The sequence below is a fragment of the Nanorana parkeri genome, unplaced genomic scaffold (assembly GCF_000935625.1).
Source record: "Nanorana parkeri isolate BGI_ZX_2015 unplaced genomic scaffold, ASM93562v1 scaffold234, whole genome shotgun sequence".
Lineage (NCBI taxonomy): Eukaryota > Metazoa > Chordata > Amphibia > Anura > Dicroglossidae > Nanorana > Nanorana parkeri.
Window position 1 is genome coordinate 424776 of NW_017306502.1, and position 14340 is coordinate 439115.

The following is a 14340-nucleotide window of genomic DNA, read 5'->3' on the forward strand; positions in this document are numbered from 1 at the left end:
ACCACAATTCTTCAACACTATAAAGTTCCTCTTTAAGGAACTTTATAACCAGTGAAACAGGTGTGGCCTACGCAGAAAATAAAACCTTAACTGTGCAACACCCAACAATAAAAGTAAAAAGTTATGAAAATCAGCCAATGGCTGCAGATTACACACTTGAGGTGATCATAAGACATGAATTCAATTAGCACAGTCCACAATGTTCTTCCATTGAAAACAAATTCCAAATAACTCTGCACAAAAATACACTTGCCACATGTTTTATTCAGACAAGAACTGCACACAGAAAGATCATTTAAAGGCAAGAAAATAGCGAGAGAGACAAAGCAGAACTTAGGGGAAAGGGTCAGTAGGCTATGTTTTAATAATCTGCATTAAGAACCAACATATTAAAGAAAATTTTGAATTTTATGCAGAAACTTTCTACTTTGCAGCACAATCATGTTTCAGATATACATTTCAAACAGTTCCTGATCTCATTAAAATTAAAGAGAATTGCGCTAAGGAAACACACTGCTGCCCTCTTATCAACACAAGTCTTCTGCCTTTTTGTTTTGAAGTAGGGAAAGGCCAGCTTTCTGCCGCCATCTGTGTGTTGAGGCGATTGCCTCTTATTTATCTGTCCCAGGGACACAACAGGAAGTGAAAGGACATCTGTACAAAGTGAGGTAAGTTTCCCTTAGATGGTGATCACTAGAACAGCAAGATTTACCTGAAACTTTTTCTGGTGACCACTAAAACTTTGGAACCCCAACCCTGTTTGGGACAACTGTCAACAGGATGACTAGTGTGACTATCTTGTTAGAACAAATACAGTAATAAAGACTTACACACTTCTCCCTGAGCACGACCTCAAAGCAATTTTAAAAAAAAACAGACTTTGCATTAAAATGTTTTGTCCACCCATTTTGTAGTGAAACCCCAACCGTCACATAAAAAAGAAAGACATTGGAAGAGGCCTTAGACACAGCATTAGAACTAGAAGTGGACAAACAGCAATGTCCCAGGAAATCTCAGGACCCCACACCTCAAAACTTGCCAACAGAGTGCACAAACATCCTTCTGGAATGTGAGATGTACCACTTTTCTGGGAGCCCGCAAGAAGGGCCAATGACATCACTTCTTTCAAAGCAAGCATTTGCATTTGGTTCCTTTTTTGGGAAACTGCTTTCAGTAAGTAATCAGGGGTAGGGAATGCAACATAAGCTGCCCGAACTCCAGATACTCATTTATATCAATCCTTGTAGTGGGACTGCAAGGGTTAACTGCTCATTTTGGTCGAGGTGAAAATCATGTTACACTCGTCTGCCCCCCTGAACAGGCCGACAGCGGTCCGTGATACCCGTCTCCTCGGCAGCAATGGAATGTCCCCTGGCATACTATACACTGTATAGTAGTAGACAATTCAAGGACTTTAGGCCAGTGAAGCAGATGGGGACAGACACGCCAAGGACCACTCATTACATAAAATGTGCAGACACCCCAGATTTTGCTTAGGTACAAGACATAGGAACTGTATAGGGACCTCAGTCAGTATCGAAACTAAAGAATATGGGCCCAGCAATCGACTGAGGTCAAGGCCTGTGAAAACGCGTCATCCCATTCCCATGCCGCCACCTCTGAAACAGGCCGATGTTTTCATTCTCCCGATGTCCAGGAGAGATCCCGTGGAAACTGATTTTCAGAGCTGAGAAGGATCGGGCTGGAAATGGTGGCCATTGTTCTCAGAGAGAAGAGATGTGGCTGCTAGAGTGTGAATAAGCCGGCTGCGTGTCTTCCCCCTCCCCTTTCCTCTCACAAAGGCCGCCATTGTGAAGCTACGCTAGCGAGGCCTACTATCCACACCGCGACCACTCTTCACCATCGGCGCATCAGGGCCCCCCACCGATTAGACTATTTAAACCCCGAGACCACGAGGAAGGACACAAAAGCGGCGTCATCGGGTCCCTGCCTAATGACTCACCACCCCCGGGCACCGATGACGCACCGGCTCTACCCGGGACAAAGACGAAATAGCAGAAGACGAGCCCCGAGTACGACCGAGGGGATAGCGCAACTTTACCTCAGCCCCAATTCTCCATAGTCACAAGCATAAGGCGAATTATGTAACTGCGCACACAGGCGCTCCGTCACTGGACTAGGCCGCTATTGTCTGCCGGGCCACCAGACGACTCTCTCCCCACTCTCCTTCCCCCCTCCAAAACACTCACCTGCTGGTCTAGACCGTGAACATTTTCGACGGCCACATGACTCATAACTAAACGATAAGAAGGCCGGGGTCCCTCGAGCAGGAAAATCGTCGGTGTTATTCGGTGTGGAGACGAAAGTGATTACTGCGGTCTCTGAATTTGTCACACGTGGTATTGCTTACGTCTAACAAAAAAAAATGTTAATAACTCTATAAGACTCTTAATTTAAGCTATTTTATGCCAAATTACGAAATCTTGCGAAGCGAACAGTAAGAGAGACTGCTCCCAACTGAACGCCCGGGCGAGCCGGGCCGTTCTCTTATATACCGACGGCGTAGTGGTGACGCAAGCGCGCAAGCTGGTGACGTAGAAGATGGGCGGGGAGAACTCGGAGCGCGCGAGAACTTAGTGGTGAAGTTGTACGAGCCATGCTTGTCTCCAGGCAGCCTGCTAGGAGGCGCGCCTATCGGCACCCAGCACCGGCCTGAAAGACTCGCGAGATTTCTGGGCGCTCCCACCGCCCGGCTTGTGAGTCTGCGGCTAAGGTCAGCCACAGAGCCGGAAAAGCCTTGGGTAGTGTGCCTGGGTGACGTCAGTGCAGGGAAGTTGTGCTTTTTGTGGTGCGGATATTTTTCGGTTGGGTAATGTAATGGTGCGTCATTTTGTCCAAAGTTCACTGGGGTGTTGTAGGAAATCACAGCTCAGGAAAGAGTGACTTCCTACAACAAAATGGATGATTAACTTCAGCACTACTGCTTTAGGCTGTTTTAACGCATGTGCCAGGTATGAACAAACTTTATGTTTCCCAGATCATGTTCTGTGTTTTAGGGTACAATTCCACCAACAGCAGCGCTTAACCGCGCTCAATCGAGCCTCATTGCGCTGATTTTTTTTTGTTGTTAGAACTTTATTGATATGTCACAGGTGACATTTCATTCAGTTGTATGGCTTACTGCCGTGCATTGTGGTTGTACCACGTGTCACTGGCGCGCTTTAAAAAATAACTGCATGTCGTACTTCTTTTACGCGCACACCATCGGAACACGGTGCTGTAAACCAAGCCCATCTTTGACAAAGCAAATTACCTTGTTATGCATTTGGACTGTTGTGGAATGCCTCGTTTTGCCATAGCTCTGAGTTTGCCCTCATATTCTCTCTGTAGTCCCTGTTTTACATCTCATGTAAAGACCTTTTATAGTTGTGATGTTTGATTACCAGAAGTATTTTTCCCGACCTTTGCATGGCAGTACAGTAATACCTTGGTTTACGAGCATAATTCGTTCCGGCAGCATGCTTGTGCAAAGCGCTTGTATATCAAAGCGAATTTCCCCATAGGAAATAATGGAAATTCAGATGATGTTCCACAACCCAAAAATATTCATATAAAATGATTACAATACTGTACTGTAATATAATACTGTACAAAATATAAAGAAAAATAAACCAATTACCGGTACCTTCGTGGCTGGTGTGAGGGGGACAAGAGAGAGGAGGATTATTGTGTAGGACAACTTTCACTATCACTAACAGAATCACGGCTATCTCTTGGCTCAATGGAATCTTTCATTTCGTGAAACCTTAACAAGGAATCTATCCAATGTGACATTGCATTGTCGTTAAACAGACTCATCGCTCGCACTGCTACAGCCTTATTCGGGTGGCGCTTTTCTACAAAATTTTGCTCTTATTGCAAGACATCGCTTGGAAGAGGATCTAGCATTCACTCAGAAGTTTTTACAGGATCTCGACTGAATCATAAGCTTCCAGAAGTCCAATCGGAGGCCCTCACAGGTAGTGACTTTCTTGAGGTATGTCCTGAATATGGTGGAGAAAGTTTTTTTTCCCAGAGGAAAAAATTCAAAAGGTTTGTGTAGGAGTCAGTCAGCTACAAAGGAATTTTCCAGTTTCCCTGAGGTTTCTGATGTCAGTTCTAGGACTCATGAGTTCCTGTTAAAAAGCCGTCAAGTAGGCCCGCTTCCACCAAAGACCTCTTCATTTTCTTTTAAGTAAGTGGCATTGTTCACAGGAGAGCCTGGACTCAGTGGTCCTACTTCCTTCCTCAGTAAAAAGAAGCCGCTGGTGGTGGAGAGATGACAGTCTTTTGTCCGGAAGGTTCAATGTGGGTGTTCCAGTCTTTCATGAAGTTAAAAACAGATTCCAGCTCATGGGGCTGGGGGGTGCATATGGAAGGCTCGGTAGCCCAGGGTCAGTTGTCCTGAAAAGAGTCGAGAGCATCATCAAACTGGAGGGAGCTCAAGGCGTTCCAAGAAGGATTCGAAGAACACCATCTCCTAGTGTTTTCAGACAATGTGACAACAGTGACCTACCTCAACAAGCAGGGGGTTACCAGTAGTCCTCCTCTTTAGTCAGTTGTTAGCCAAATACATTTTCTCTTGGGCAGAAGTAAACCTGGCCTCCTTGTTGGCTGTTCACCTCAAGGGGACTTATTATTATTATAATACAGGATTTATATAGCGTCAACAGTTTGCGCAGCACTTTACAATATAAGGAAGACATTACAATCACAATACAATTCAAGACAAGATAGTAAAGAGGGCCCTGCCCCTGAGGGCTTACAAACTAAAAGGGAGGGGGAAGTGATACATGAGGAGGTAGCTGTGTGGGGATGAATTGTCTGAGAATGTGATGGTTGAACAGTTAGGTCGAGGCGGGATAGGCTTCCCTGAAGAGATGAGTCTTAAGGGATCGCAGTCAGAGTGGGAGACAGATGGACAGTTTGGAGTAAAGAGTTCCAGAGGATGGGAGAGACTCTAGTGAAGTCCTGGAGGCGAGCATGGGAGGAGTTGACAAGGGAGCTGGAAAACAAGGTCTTTTGAAGAGCAGAGGGGACGTTTAGGGTGATACTTTGAGACAAGGTTTGAGATATAACCGGGGGCAGAGTTGTGGATGGCTTTGTAAGTCATTGTTAATATTTAGAATTTTATCCTTTGGGCTATTGGAAGCCAGTGCAGGGATCGGCAGAGGGGGGTTGCAGACACTGAGCGGTTGGTTAGGTGAATGAGTCTAGCAGCTGCATTCGTGATAGACTGAAGGGGGGATAGCCTGTGTAGAGGTAAGTCAATGAGGAGGGAGTTGCATAGAATTTTATCCGTTGGGCTATTGGAAGCCAGTGCAGGGATCGGCAGAGGGTGGTTGCAGACACTGAGCGGTTGGTTAGGTGAATGAGTCTAGCAGCTGCATTCGTGATAGACTGAAGGGGGGATAGCCTGTGTAGAGGTAAGTCAATGAGGAGGGAGTTGCAATAGTCAAGACGAGAGATAACAAGGGAGTGGATGAGTAATTTAGTGGTTTAATTGGTGAGGAAGGAGCGTATTTTGAAGATGTTGCGAAGGTGAAGGCAGCAGGATTTGGATGTGGGAAAGAAAGGTGAGGTCCGAGTCAAGGATGACACCTAGCACCTTGGCATGGGGGAGGGTTGGATAGTCGTGTTATCAATTTCAAGGGAAAAGTTGGGGGAAGGTGCATGGGCGGGAGGAAATATCATGAGCTCAGTTTTTGAAAGGTTGAGTTTTAAGAAGTGTTGCGACATCCAGACTGATATGTCAGTTAGTAGATTAGTGACACGCAAGGACGGGGCCGGCCTTAGGGGTGTGTGAGCTGTGCGGCAACAAAGGCGCCAGGCAGCCGACACAGCTCGTCCTGGGGGCAGCTTCCCTCCTCACCGCTGGCCATCCGACATGACAGGGCTCCCTCGTCAACCCCCCCACTTCAGAGGGAAAACGTTTTCATTCGTTTCATCAAACAAAACACATTTTTATGCTATTTTGGATTCAGCCATTGGCGTGTTCTGGAGGCAGTGCTCATAACATCTTATAACACCGCACGTGTTGGGCGCCGCCATCTTGGTGTATATCTAGGTATACACCAAGATGGCGGCGCCTATATCGGCGTGTGACGTCACCTGACGCCATGCAATGTCATGCTCCCTGCCTCGAAGATGGTGGCAAGCATTCACAGAACACGCCGCTGGCCAACATGGCCGCCACACATTCTCAAACAAATTATTATATGCCTGAATACATGTTACGTATATTCGGACATAGTAATTCATTAATTTTACATGTAGTCTGGGTTTTGTGTTCTGTTTTCTATTTTAAATTTTCTAGATGCACCTACTTGAAGAAAGGGATCGGCATGACATCCTGACACTTTATTTTTATAGACTCTATTTTAGTTTGACATTTATTGTTTACCTTCTGTTGTTTTATTTGATAAGAATACTTCTATTGTGCCTACAAGTTTAATACCTTTGAATAAAAGTTTTATTTTTATCATACTTTTTAATATGTTTCTTTGCAGCTTAACAAAATAAGAGTCTTTAAATGGTGCGGATATTGGGGGAAATGGGTGTGGTTACTGGGGGTGTGGTCACTAAAGGGTGTTGCCACTAAGGGGTGTGGTCACTGAGGGGCGCTGTAAAGTTTTCTCGCACAGGGCGCCTAAAGGCCTAAGGCCGGCCCTGCGCAAGGACACTGAGGGGGTGAGTTGTGGAGTAGAAAGATAGATTTGAGTGTCATCGGCATAGAGATGGTATTGGAAGCCCTGTGAGGTTATTAACTGACAAAGGAAGGAAGTGTAGATGGAGAAGAGGAGGGGTCCAAGGACAGAGCCTTGGGGGACCCCTACAGGAAGAGGAGGGGAGGAGTTAGATTTGTAGATGACACTAAAGGAGGGCTCAGAGAGGTAGGAGGAGCGAGGAAAGATCTAATAGCAAGAGTAAGGAGTAGTGACCATTGTTTTTAGCTGTTAGTAAGTGATTAGTGAGTTTGAGAAGGGCGGTTTCAGTGGAGTGTAGAGGGCGAAAGTCGGATTGTAGGGGGTCGAGAAGGTTGTTATCAGCGAGGTGCCAGCTCAGGCAGCTGTAGATAAGGCGTTCTAGGAGTTTGGAGATGAATGGGAGTAAGGAGATTGGTTTGAGATTGTTGAGGTTGGTAGGGTCCAGTGAGGGTTTTTTGGGTATTGGGGTGACTGGCACATTTTTTAGAAAGGAAAAGATGCCAGTAGAGAGTGAAAGATTCAAAATGTGAGTAAGAGAGTGTAGGATAGAGCAAGAGGGTGACCGAAGTAGTGGTGAGGGAACTGGGTCCAGGGGACAAGTGGTGAGGTGGCTTTGTAACCTCCTCTGTGGTGACAGGGTCAAAAGAGGAAAGTAACAGGTGTGAAGGTGGGTCTGGTACATTAATAGGGGAAGTTGATTGGACAGTGGCGATCTGATCCCGAATTGTATCTAATTTGTTTTTTAAATGAATGGCAATGTCCTGGGCAGTGAGTGAGTTAGTGGGCGGTGGCGGTGGAGGACATAGTAGAGAGTTAAAAGTAGAAAAAAATTGACGAGGTTTGGAGGAGAGTTACAAAACAAGTCTGTTTGGCAGCACGGATGAAGGATTATTTTAGGAGGGCAGCTTTATACAGGGTGAAGTCTTGCAGAAGCCTAGTTTACCGCCACAGTCGTTCAAGAGCATGGCTATGTCTTAGCCTATGTCTATGACTTAGAATCTCTTGTTACACTTGTCACACTACCTTAGTCATCATCGGATTCTCTGAGACGAGTGAAGTTTTAACCAGGAAGTTATTCTCACTTCTGTCAAAAAATTGGGGTTGTTCACAGGTGGACCTTTTTGCTTCTCAGGAGAACGCCAAAGTGGATACGTTTTTCACTCTGAATCCGAGAGATGTAGCAGTGGACACTCTATTAAACCGATGGATTTTTTGGCTTTGTTACACCTTCCCTCCAGTTCATCTCTTACTCACGGTGTTGCAGAAATTTCACCAGGAGGAGACAGAACTCATCCTCATTGCTCCTTTATGGCCCAAGGGAATTAGTTTTTTGCTGCTTCTGTCCCTAGTCGATCGCCCTCCATGGATTATTCCATTAATTACGAGTTATAGTGTAACAAAACATAAAAAAATAGAAAGGTGAAGAAAGAGACAGAAGTAGACGGAGAAGAAAAAAATAGGGAGCAGGGGAAGAGAGAGCAAGAGAATACAAAGACAGTGTAAAAAGGTCAGGAAAGCCTCCTCTCCTTCCTACTCACCGCCCCGAAGTCCACCTAGAGATCGAACACCGTAGGTGCTCTCATGAGTAAAGGGCATAAGCCACTTCAGTGCGTATAGCCCCAGCCGGCGTATCCCAGTGGCTCCACTTCTACGGTGCGCTCAGCAAGTCCCTGAATTCAGGGGAGGAAGAGAATTCGGTCCAGTAGAACCAGGGGTGGTTGAACTGTGTCTCCCTATGGTCCAGAGATGCCAAAAGATCCTCCATTAGATAAGTGTCTGCAACTTTAGACAGCCATACCGCTATGGGGGGAACTGAGGTGGATTTCCAGTACAAAGGTATGCACGCTTTAGCAGCATTAAGCAAGTGTATAAGCAATGAGTTTTTATAGCGTTTCATGGGCAGCGGGGTTAGATGCAGGAGGCATGCTGCTGGGTCATCTCCGATATCGACCCCCGTCAATTGTTTACAAACTGAAGCCACCTTGTCCCAGAAACTCCGCAATACTGAGCATGACCAAAAGACATGTAGTAGGGAACCCTCCGGTTCCCCGCAGCGCCAGCATAGCGCTGAGCACTGTGGATAGATTTTGTGTAGCAGTGTGGGAACCCTGTACCACCGGGACAATATCTTATACCCTGTTTCCTGGGTCCTGCTGGAGATGGATGCTCTATGTGTCATCTGTAAAATCCTGTCTTTTTAGATATCCGTAAAAGATAGTCCTAAGTCCCTTTCCCATTTGATAAGATAAGCTGGGGCGGGGGGCTGCCCCGGCGGGTCATTCAGCAGGCGATAAGAAAGGGCTAAGCTGTGTCTTACAGGTTCAGGGCTTAGACATAGCAGCTCAAACTCCGTCAATGCGTTTAGGGGCACAGCTGCGCCTATAGAATATGTGAGGAAATGGTGAATCTGCAAAGCTTTCCAGAAGGCCAACGGTGGGGTAGTGCACGATTGGATGTCTCGAATGGTAGAAAGACTCATGGGGGACTGAAAATGATGGATTCGGTACCTGCCGGAAACAACCAAATCACTGAGGTGTCCATCCTGGGGTGACAGGGGCAATAAAGGATGTCCTATAACTGGTGTCATAAGTGAAGGATACGTGTCCGTTAGGACATGTAGACAGTCAAACCGAAACACCGCCAGTGTAGCACCAATAAGTGGATGGGAACGGGCCTGTGTCAAAGAATGCCTATCCAGCCATGGTAGCCCCCCTAGGGGGATCCGAAGGCTGGACTGTTCCAGTTGCAACTACCACCTATCAGTGCCCCCCTTGCACCAGTCCAGAATCCTAGACATATTGTAGTATTTAGGGGGGTCGGGGAACCCGATGCCACCGCAATACTTCGGTCTCGACATGAGAAAATGACTCAATCTATGGTATTTCTGTGCCCAGAGGAATTTTCCAAATTCCCCTCTAAGCGCTTTTAAGAAGCAGGCTGGAATGCGGATCTGTAAAGTTTGCAACAGATATAGGAGTCTCGGGCGGATATTCATTTTGAGAATATTGTTACGACAGAACCACGTGAAGGCATCCGACGACCACCGCTGCAGGTCCTGTCTAACTTTTGCAAGGAAAGGGGGAAAATTGGCTCCCTGACAATAGAGGAATGTCTACACCACCCTAAGGACATCATACAATGAGAATGATATAGTATTACAGTGAAGTTTGAGAGAGAAGGCATCGATATAGTACAGTAAAAATACAATAAAAGAAAAGACAATCCAGGGACCTCCACATCGGTATCCCAGGTTTGGGCGTTTTAGATAATGCCTAATGCCTGCATCACCCAGGAGCCCTAAAGAATATCCAAGGGACCCAGAGATCCTGCAATCTTGGACTCTAGGTACCACTTCGTATATTGGAATAGCGACATTAGATCTTTTAATTGTCTTACTGGTAACTCAGTCAACAAGAATGTGGACCAGGTGGTAAAGAATTTGGACGTGTGTTCATGGGTGGCTTGGGCCTCTAATTTGTCAAGTGCCATCAATTTGTGAAGGAGGTCTTTCAATTAATCTAAGGAAGGGGGGGCGGGTATCAACCAGTTTATCAGAATGGTCTTCTTTGCTGTCAACAGACAGAGGTGTTCCCACCTGGAGAGGCATCTTGAGGAGTCTGTGGGGGGGAAGTGGGCAGAGAATGGAATAAACATGTGATCGGTGTGCAGGACCTCAGACTCCCTGCATGAGTGGACATATAAGACAGGACCGTAGACCAGAAATGCTGGATCCTGGGGCACAGCCATATCAAGTGGTCCAGATCGGGGTACTGGGCATGACATTTAGGGCAGGCAGTTAGCCAATGTGAGGGAGTACATGTATATCTCAAATTGAAAGCATAAAATGCTCTGTGGATCAATTTGAACTGAATCTCCCTCCATGTTTCGGAAATGATAGCCTTCCTAAGCGAGAGCCATCCTTTGAGTAACAAAATGATCCGTTTCCTCCACTGGTAGTTGGAGGAACATCACCCATCTATGGACATGGTTAGGAAACACGGAGGGGGAATCAGGGCTTACAGATGTCCTGATGTCTGCCAAAAGGGTGGAGAGCGAAACCTTCTGGGTCGGTGAAGCCAAGAGCCTATAAAAGGACATGTGCGTCACCATAGACCACGGGGTAGGGAGGTTAGTGCGGATAAAGTGACTCACTTGTGCGTATTGTAAGAAATGGTTCCCCGAGATCCCATAAGTGGTTTGTAAGTCCCTGAAAGATTTGCATATACCCTGGGGCGACAATAGGTCCTTGAAAATGTCTATACCTTTCGTTTTCCAGCACTGGAAGACGATGGAGTCCCTACCTGGGGCAAATGCCGGGGAAGACATGATAGGCATCAGAGGGGAAATCACCCCAGGGATTTTATACAGCTTCCGGACTTCCCTCCAGGCTATTACGGTGTCTCTCAGGAGGATATTAGTTTTAACGTGTGTGGGAAGGGCCTTCCATGGTGTGTGAAGGATACCTGATAAGGACCAGGGAAAAAAACGTTTTCTGTTCCAGTTCTGTGTCGGTAAAATGAGCAGTGCCATTTATCCAGTCCCTTGCATGTCTAAAGAGGCTCGCCAAGTTATACATTCTGATATCGGGTATGTTTGCCCCTAGTAGAGACTTGGGCCTTTGGACTTTACGCCACCCTATACGGGGGCGTTTTCCTCTCCATATAAAATTAGAGAAGGCTTTGTATAGCATGCGAATATCGGTATGTTAGAAGGTAATTCAAGAGAATCTAGGAATCCTGTTCCGGCGGGTAAGTCACCCTGTTCTTGGCCATATAAATTTTGATAAAACTTGCTAAAGATGTTGCCTACCGATACCGGGTCTGAATGGACCACCCCTCCTTCATCCATCGGATGTAGGATATGTGAGTTGGGGCGCCTGCCACGAGCAAGATTCGCTAAAAGTCTACCCGCTTTATTTCCAAATTTGAACAGCGCCAGGTCAGCTGGGTTGCTAAGAATCAGGTCATGTTGGTGAAGCCAATGATCGCAGGCATGTTTGGCTGTCAACCAAGATGACCTGTGGGCCGGGGACGGGTCAGTTTTGTAAGCAAGATATGCTTGTCTAGCAGCCGTGCTGGCTTCCGCGTATCGTCTCCTGATTGACTTTTTCTTAGCGTTAGCATATGTCATTATACGTCCCCTCAATACCGCCTTTGCAGTTTCCCAAAACAATACAGGATCAGAGACATGAATAGCATGGTCAGCAGCATAGTCACGCCACCATCCCTGAAGTTCCGTCTGAAACGCTTCGTCCTTCGCCAAGTAATTTGGAAACCTCCAGATGATGGGGTGACTAGGCCTGGCAATATCCCTCAAAGTAATCAACACTGGAGTGTGATCTGAGATCACCATGTCTCCAATTGTCACCGAGTCCACTTTGAACAATAGGGAGGGTGATGAGAAAAAGAGGTCAATCATGGACAGCGAGCTGTGAACATGAGAGAAATGTGTGTATTCCCTATCCAGTGGGTGGAAATGTCGCCAGGCATCCGTGAGGCCAATAGCTTCCATCCAAGTGGACAAACGGGCGTCTTGAACATTTCGATATGGTGTCTTGGGCGGAGTTTCCCAGGAACGGTCCTCCCGAGTAGAGGGAGTTGCATTAAAATCCCCGCCAATGAGGAGAAAAGAGGGTGGTGGAGAAAATGCACTTTGCAACAGGAGGAGATCCAGAAAAATTTTGTTCTCAGCATTCGGGCCATAAACATTCCATAGGTTTAACGTGTGAACCCCTAGTTGCAGGGATAGTAGGGACCATCTGCCGGTGTCCGGGTCAAAGCGGTGTGAGATAACCGAGTGAGCCAATGATTTGCTAATGAAGGTGACAACCCCCGCTGATTTCCCCGCGGCCGGTGCACCTAGGGCCGTGCCCACCCAAGACTGTTGCATGCGTTTGATGTCAGGCGTCTTAAGGTGGGTCTCCTGGAGGAGGGCAATATCCACTGTTAGCTTTTTGAGATGGCGCAGAATTTGACGTCGTTTGTTAGGAGATCGCAGTCCCTTAACGTTCCAGGTTACTATGTTCAGGGCGGGTCCCATAGCAGCCATAACGGATTTGAGGAGATTGCGTGCGTCAAATACCAGAGGTGGATCCGGGTTTGCATGGGTGTCCCAATGCTCCCGAGAATAACCTGCAGCGTGCTTGTTTGATGAACATCTGGGGGTGTAGAGAAAGCGTGTGATGGTCTACAACAGAGGGGAGCATGTCTCCAAACATAGGAGATCATGATATGCAGAGTAAGGAAGCGCAAAACTCGACTGTGTTGGTTTGAGAACTGAGAAAGCAAAAACACAATAAAAGAGAAAAAAATAAAAAAAGAGAACATCTATGGTACGTGACTACCTTTTTTCCCGATGAGAGCTTACTGAAGCTGACCACACGTGAGAACGAGTCTGGTACTCACGGATCCGTGTCAGCGCTGTGCTTGAACCAAAAGTAGGTAAATCGCACCATCCCGCCATCCTGGGTATGAGCTAGTCCTTCGTGCCTAGAAGAGCCATAAAAATAGAAAAACAAGTGGATGGAAAATACCTGCAGAGAGGCATCAAATAGGCCCGGAACATCTGAGCCACAACCGCTCCCAGCCCTGTAGTAGGTAGAAGAAGGAAATACAATCCCGCCCCGTGATCCTTCATATCCTCTTCTTCCGAGGAGGACTCTTAGACGGGGATGCCGATGAGAGATTCCCCCAGGAGTCAAGGAAGCGTTAAGCTTGAGCTGCGGAGGTGAAACGCCATGCCTTGCCATCTTCCGTAGAGAAGCGGAGCACTGCAGGGTATTGGAGCGCGAATCTTATGCGGTGACGAACCAGAGCTTGGCATACGTCATGGAAGGATTTCCGCAGCTTAGATGTTTCCATGGAGTAGTCTGCGAAAAGTAGCAGCTTAAGACCCTCTACTGCAAGGTTGCGTTGAGTACGATAGGCTTGGAAAATACTTTGTTTATCATAGTAATCAAGGTAGCGTACTATTACAGGCCTTGGTTTGGTGTCATCTCTGGGTGGACCCAATCTATGCGCCCTCTCAACCTTGCAGGTTGCAGGTAAACCCAAAGCCTTGGGTATGGTATTGGCGCAGAAAGCGCGGAGGTCAATTGGTTTCACAGTCTTTGGTATGCCAATCACTCTCAAATTATTGCGCCTGGAGCGATTTTCTAGGTCATCCACCTTCTCCTGCAGAGTATGTATGCATTTTGCCATGTCACCATAAGCACGATGAGAATCTGTAGCGTCATCCTCAATAACACCTATGCGCTGTTCCATGGCCTGTATATTTTTGTCCTGAGTTTCTATGGCGGCATTCATTTTACCCAGGTAGAGCTGTAAAGTATCAGCAATTATGGCTGCTATATCCGCTTTGAGGTGTTTGGTCACCTCTGAGGCTATTAAGGCATAGTCTATGGCCGTTGCCGTTGTGACCGCAGCTGCAGGGGTTAACTCACCCGCGGTGGTGTCTGTGTCACTCTCCTGCAGCATGTCTTCGGCGGCCATATTGGCTGCATCTGCTTAGTCCCCTCCATCAGAGGATCGATCTGCGGGCTCGCGGCAACCGGTCAATGTACCTGTCCATTCTTGGGGAGTGAACGGCAGGCTGTGTGAGACTGGGCGGGTGTGGAAGACGCTCCGGTATGCAG

The 14340-nt window shown here is 47.0% G+C and overlaps 1 protein-coding gene across 6 annotated transcripts in view; it reads right to left on the reverse strand.

Annotated features, from left to right (window-relative positions):
• Positions 1-2522, reverse strand: part of DDX3X (DEAD-box helicase 3, X-linked) — a 17446-nt gene extending 14924 nt beyond the window's left edge. For 2 of the 6 annotated variants that reach the window (XM_018556331.1, XM_018556328.1), the window contains exon 1: positions 2211-2520. In XM_018556331.1, coding sequence (XP_018411833.1) covers positions 2211-2255 — 45 coding nt within the window. In that variant the 5' untranslated portion in view covers positions 2256-2520. Of the gene's footprint in view, positions 1-2210 lie in introns of all 6 variants that reach the window. The other 4 variants (XM_018556332.1, XM_018556329.1, XM_018556334.1 and 1 more) reach the window with 3 other exon arrangements.
• Positions 2523-14340: the final 11818 nt, after the last annotated feature.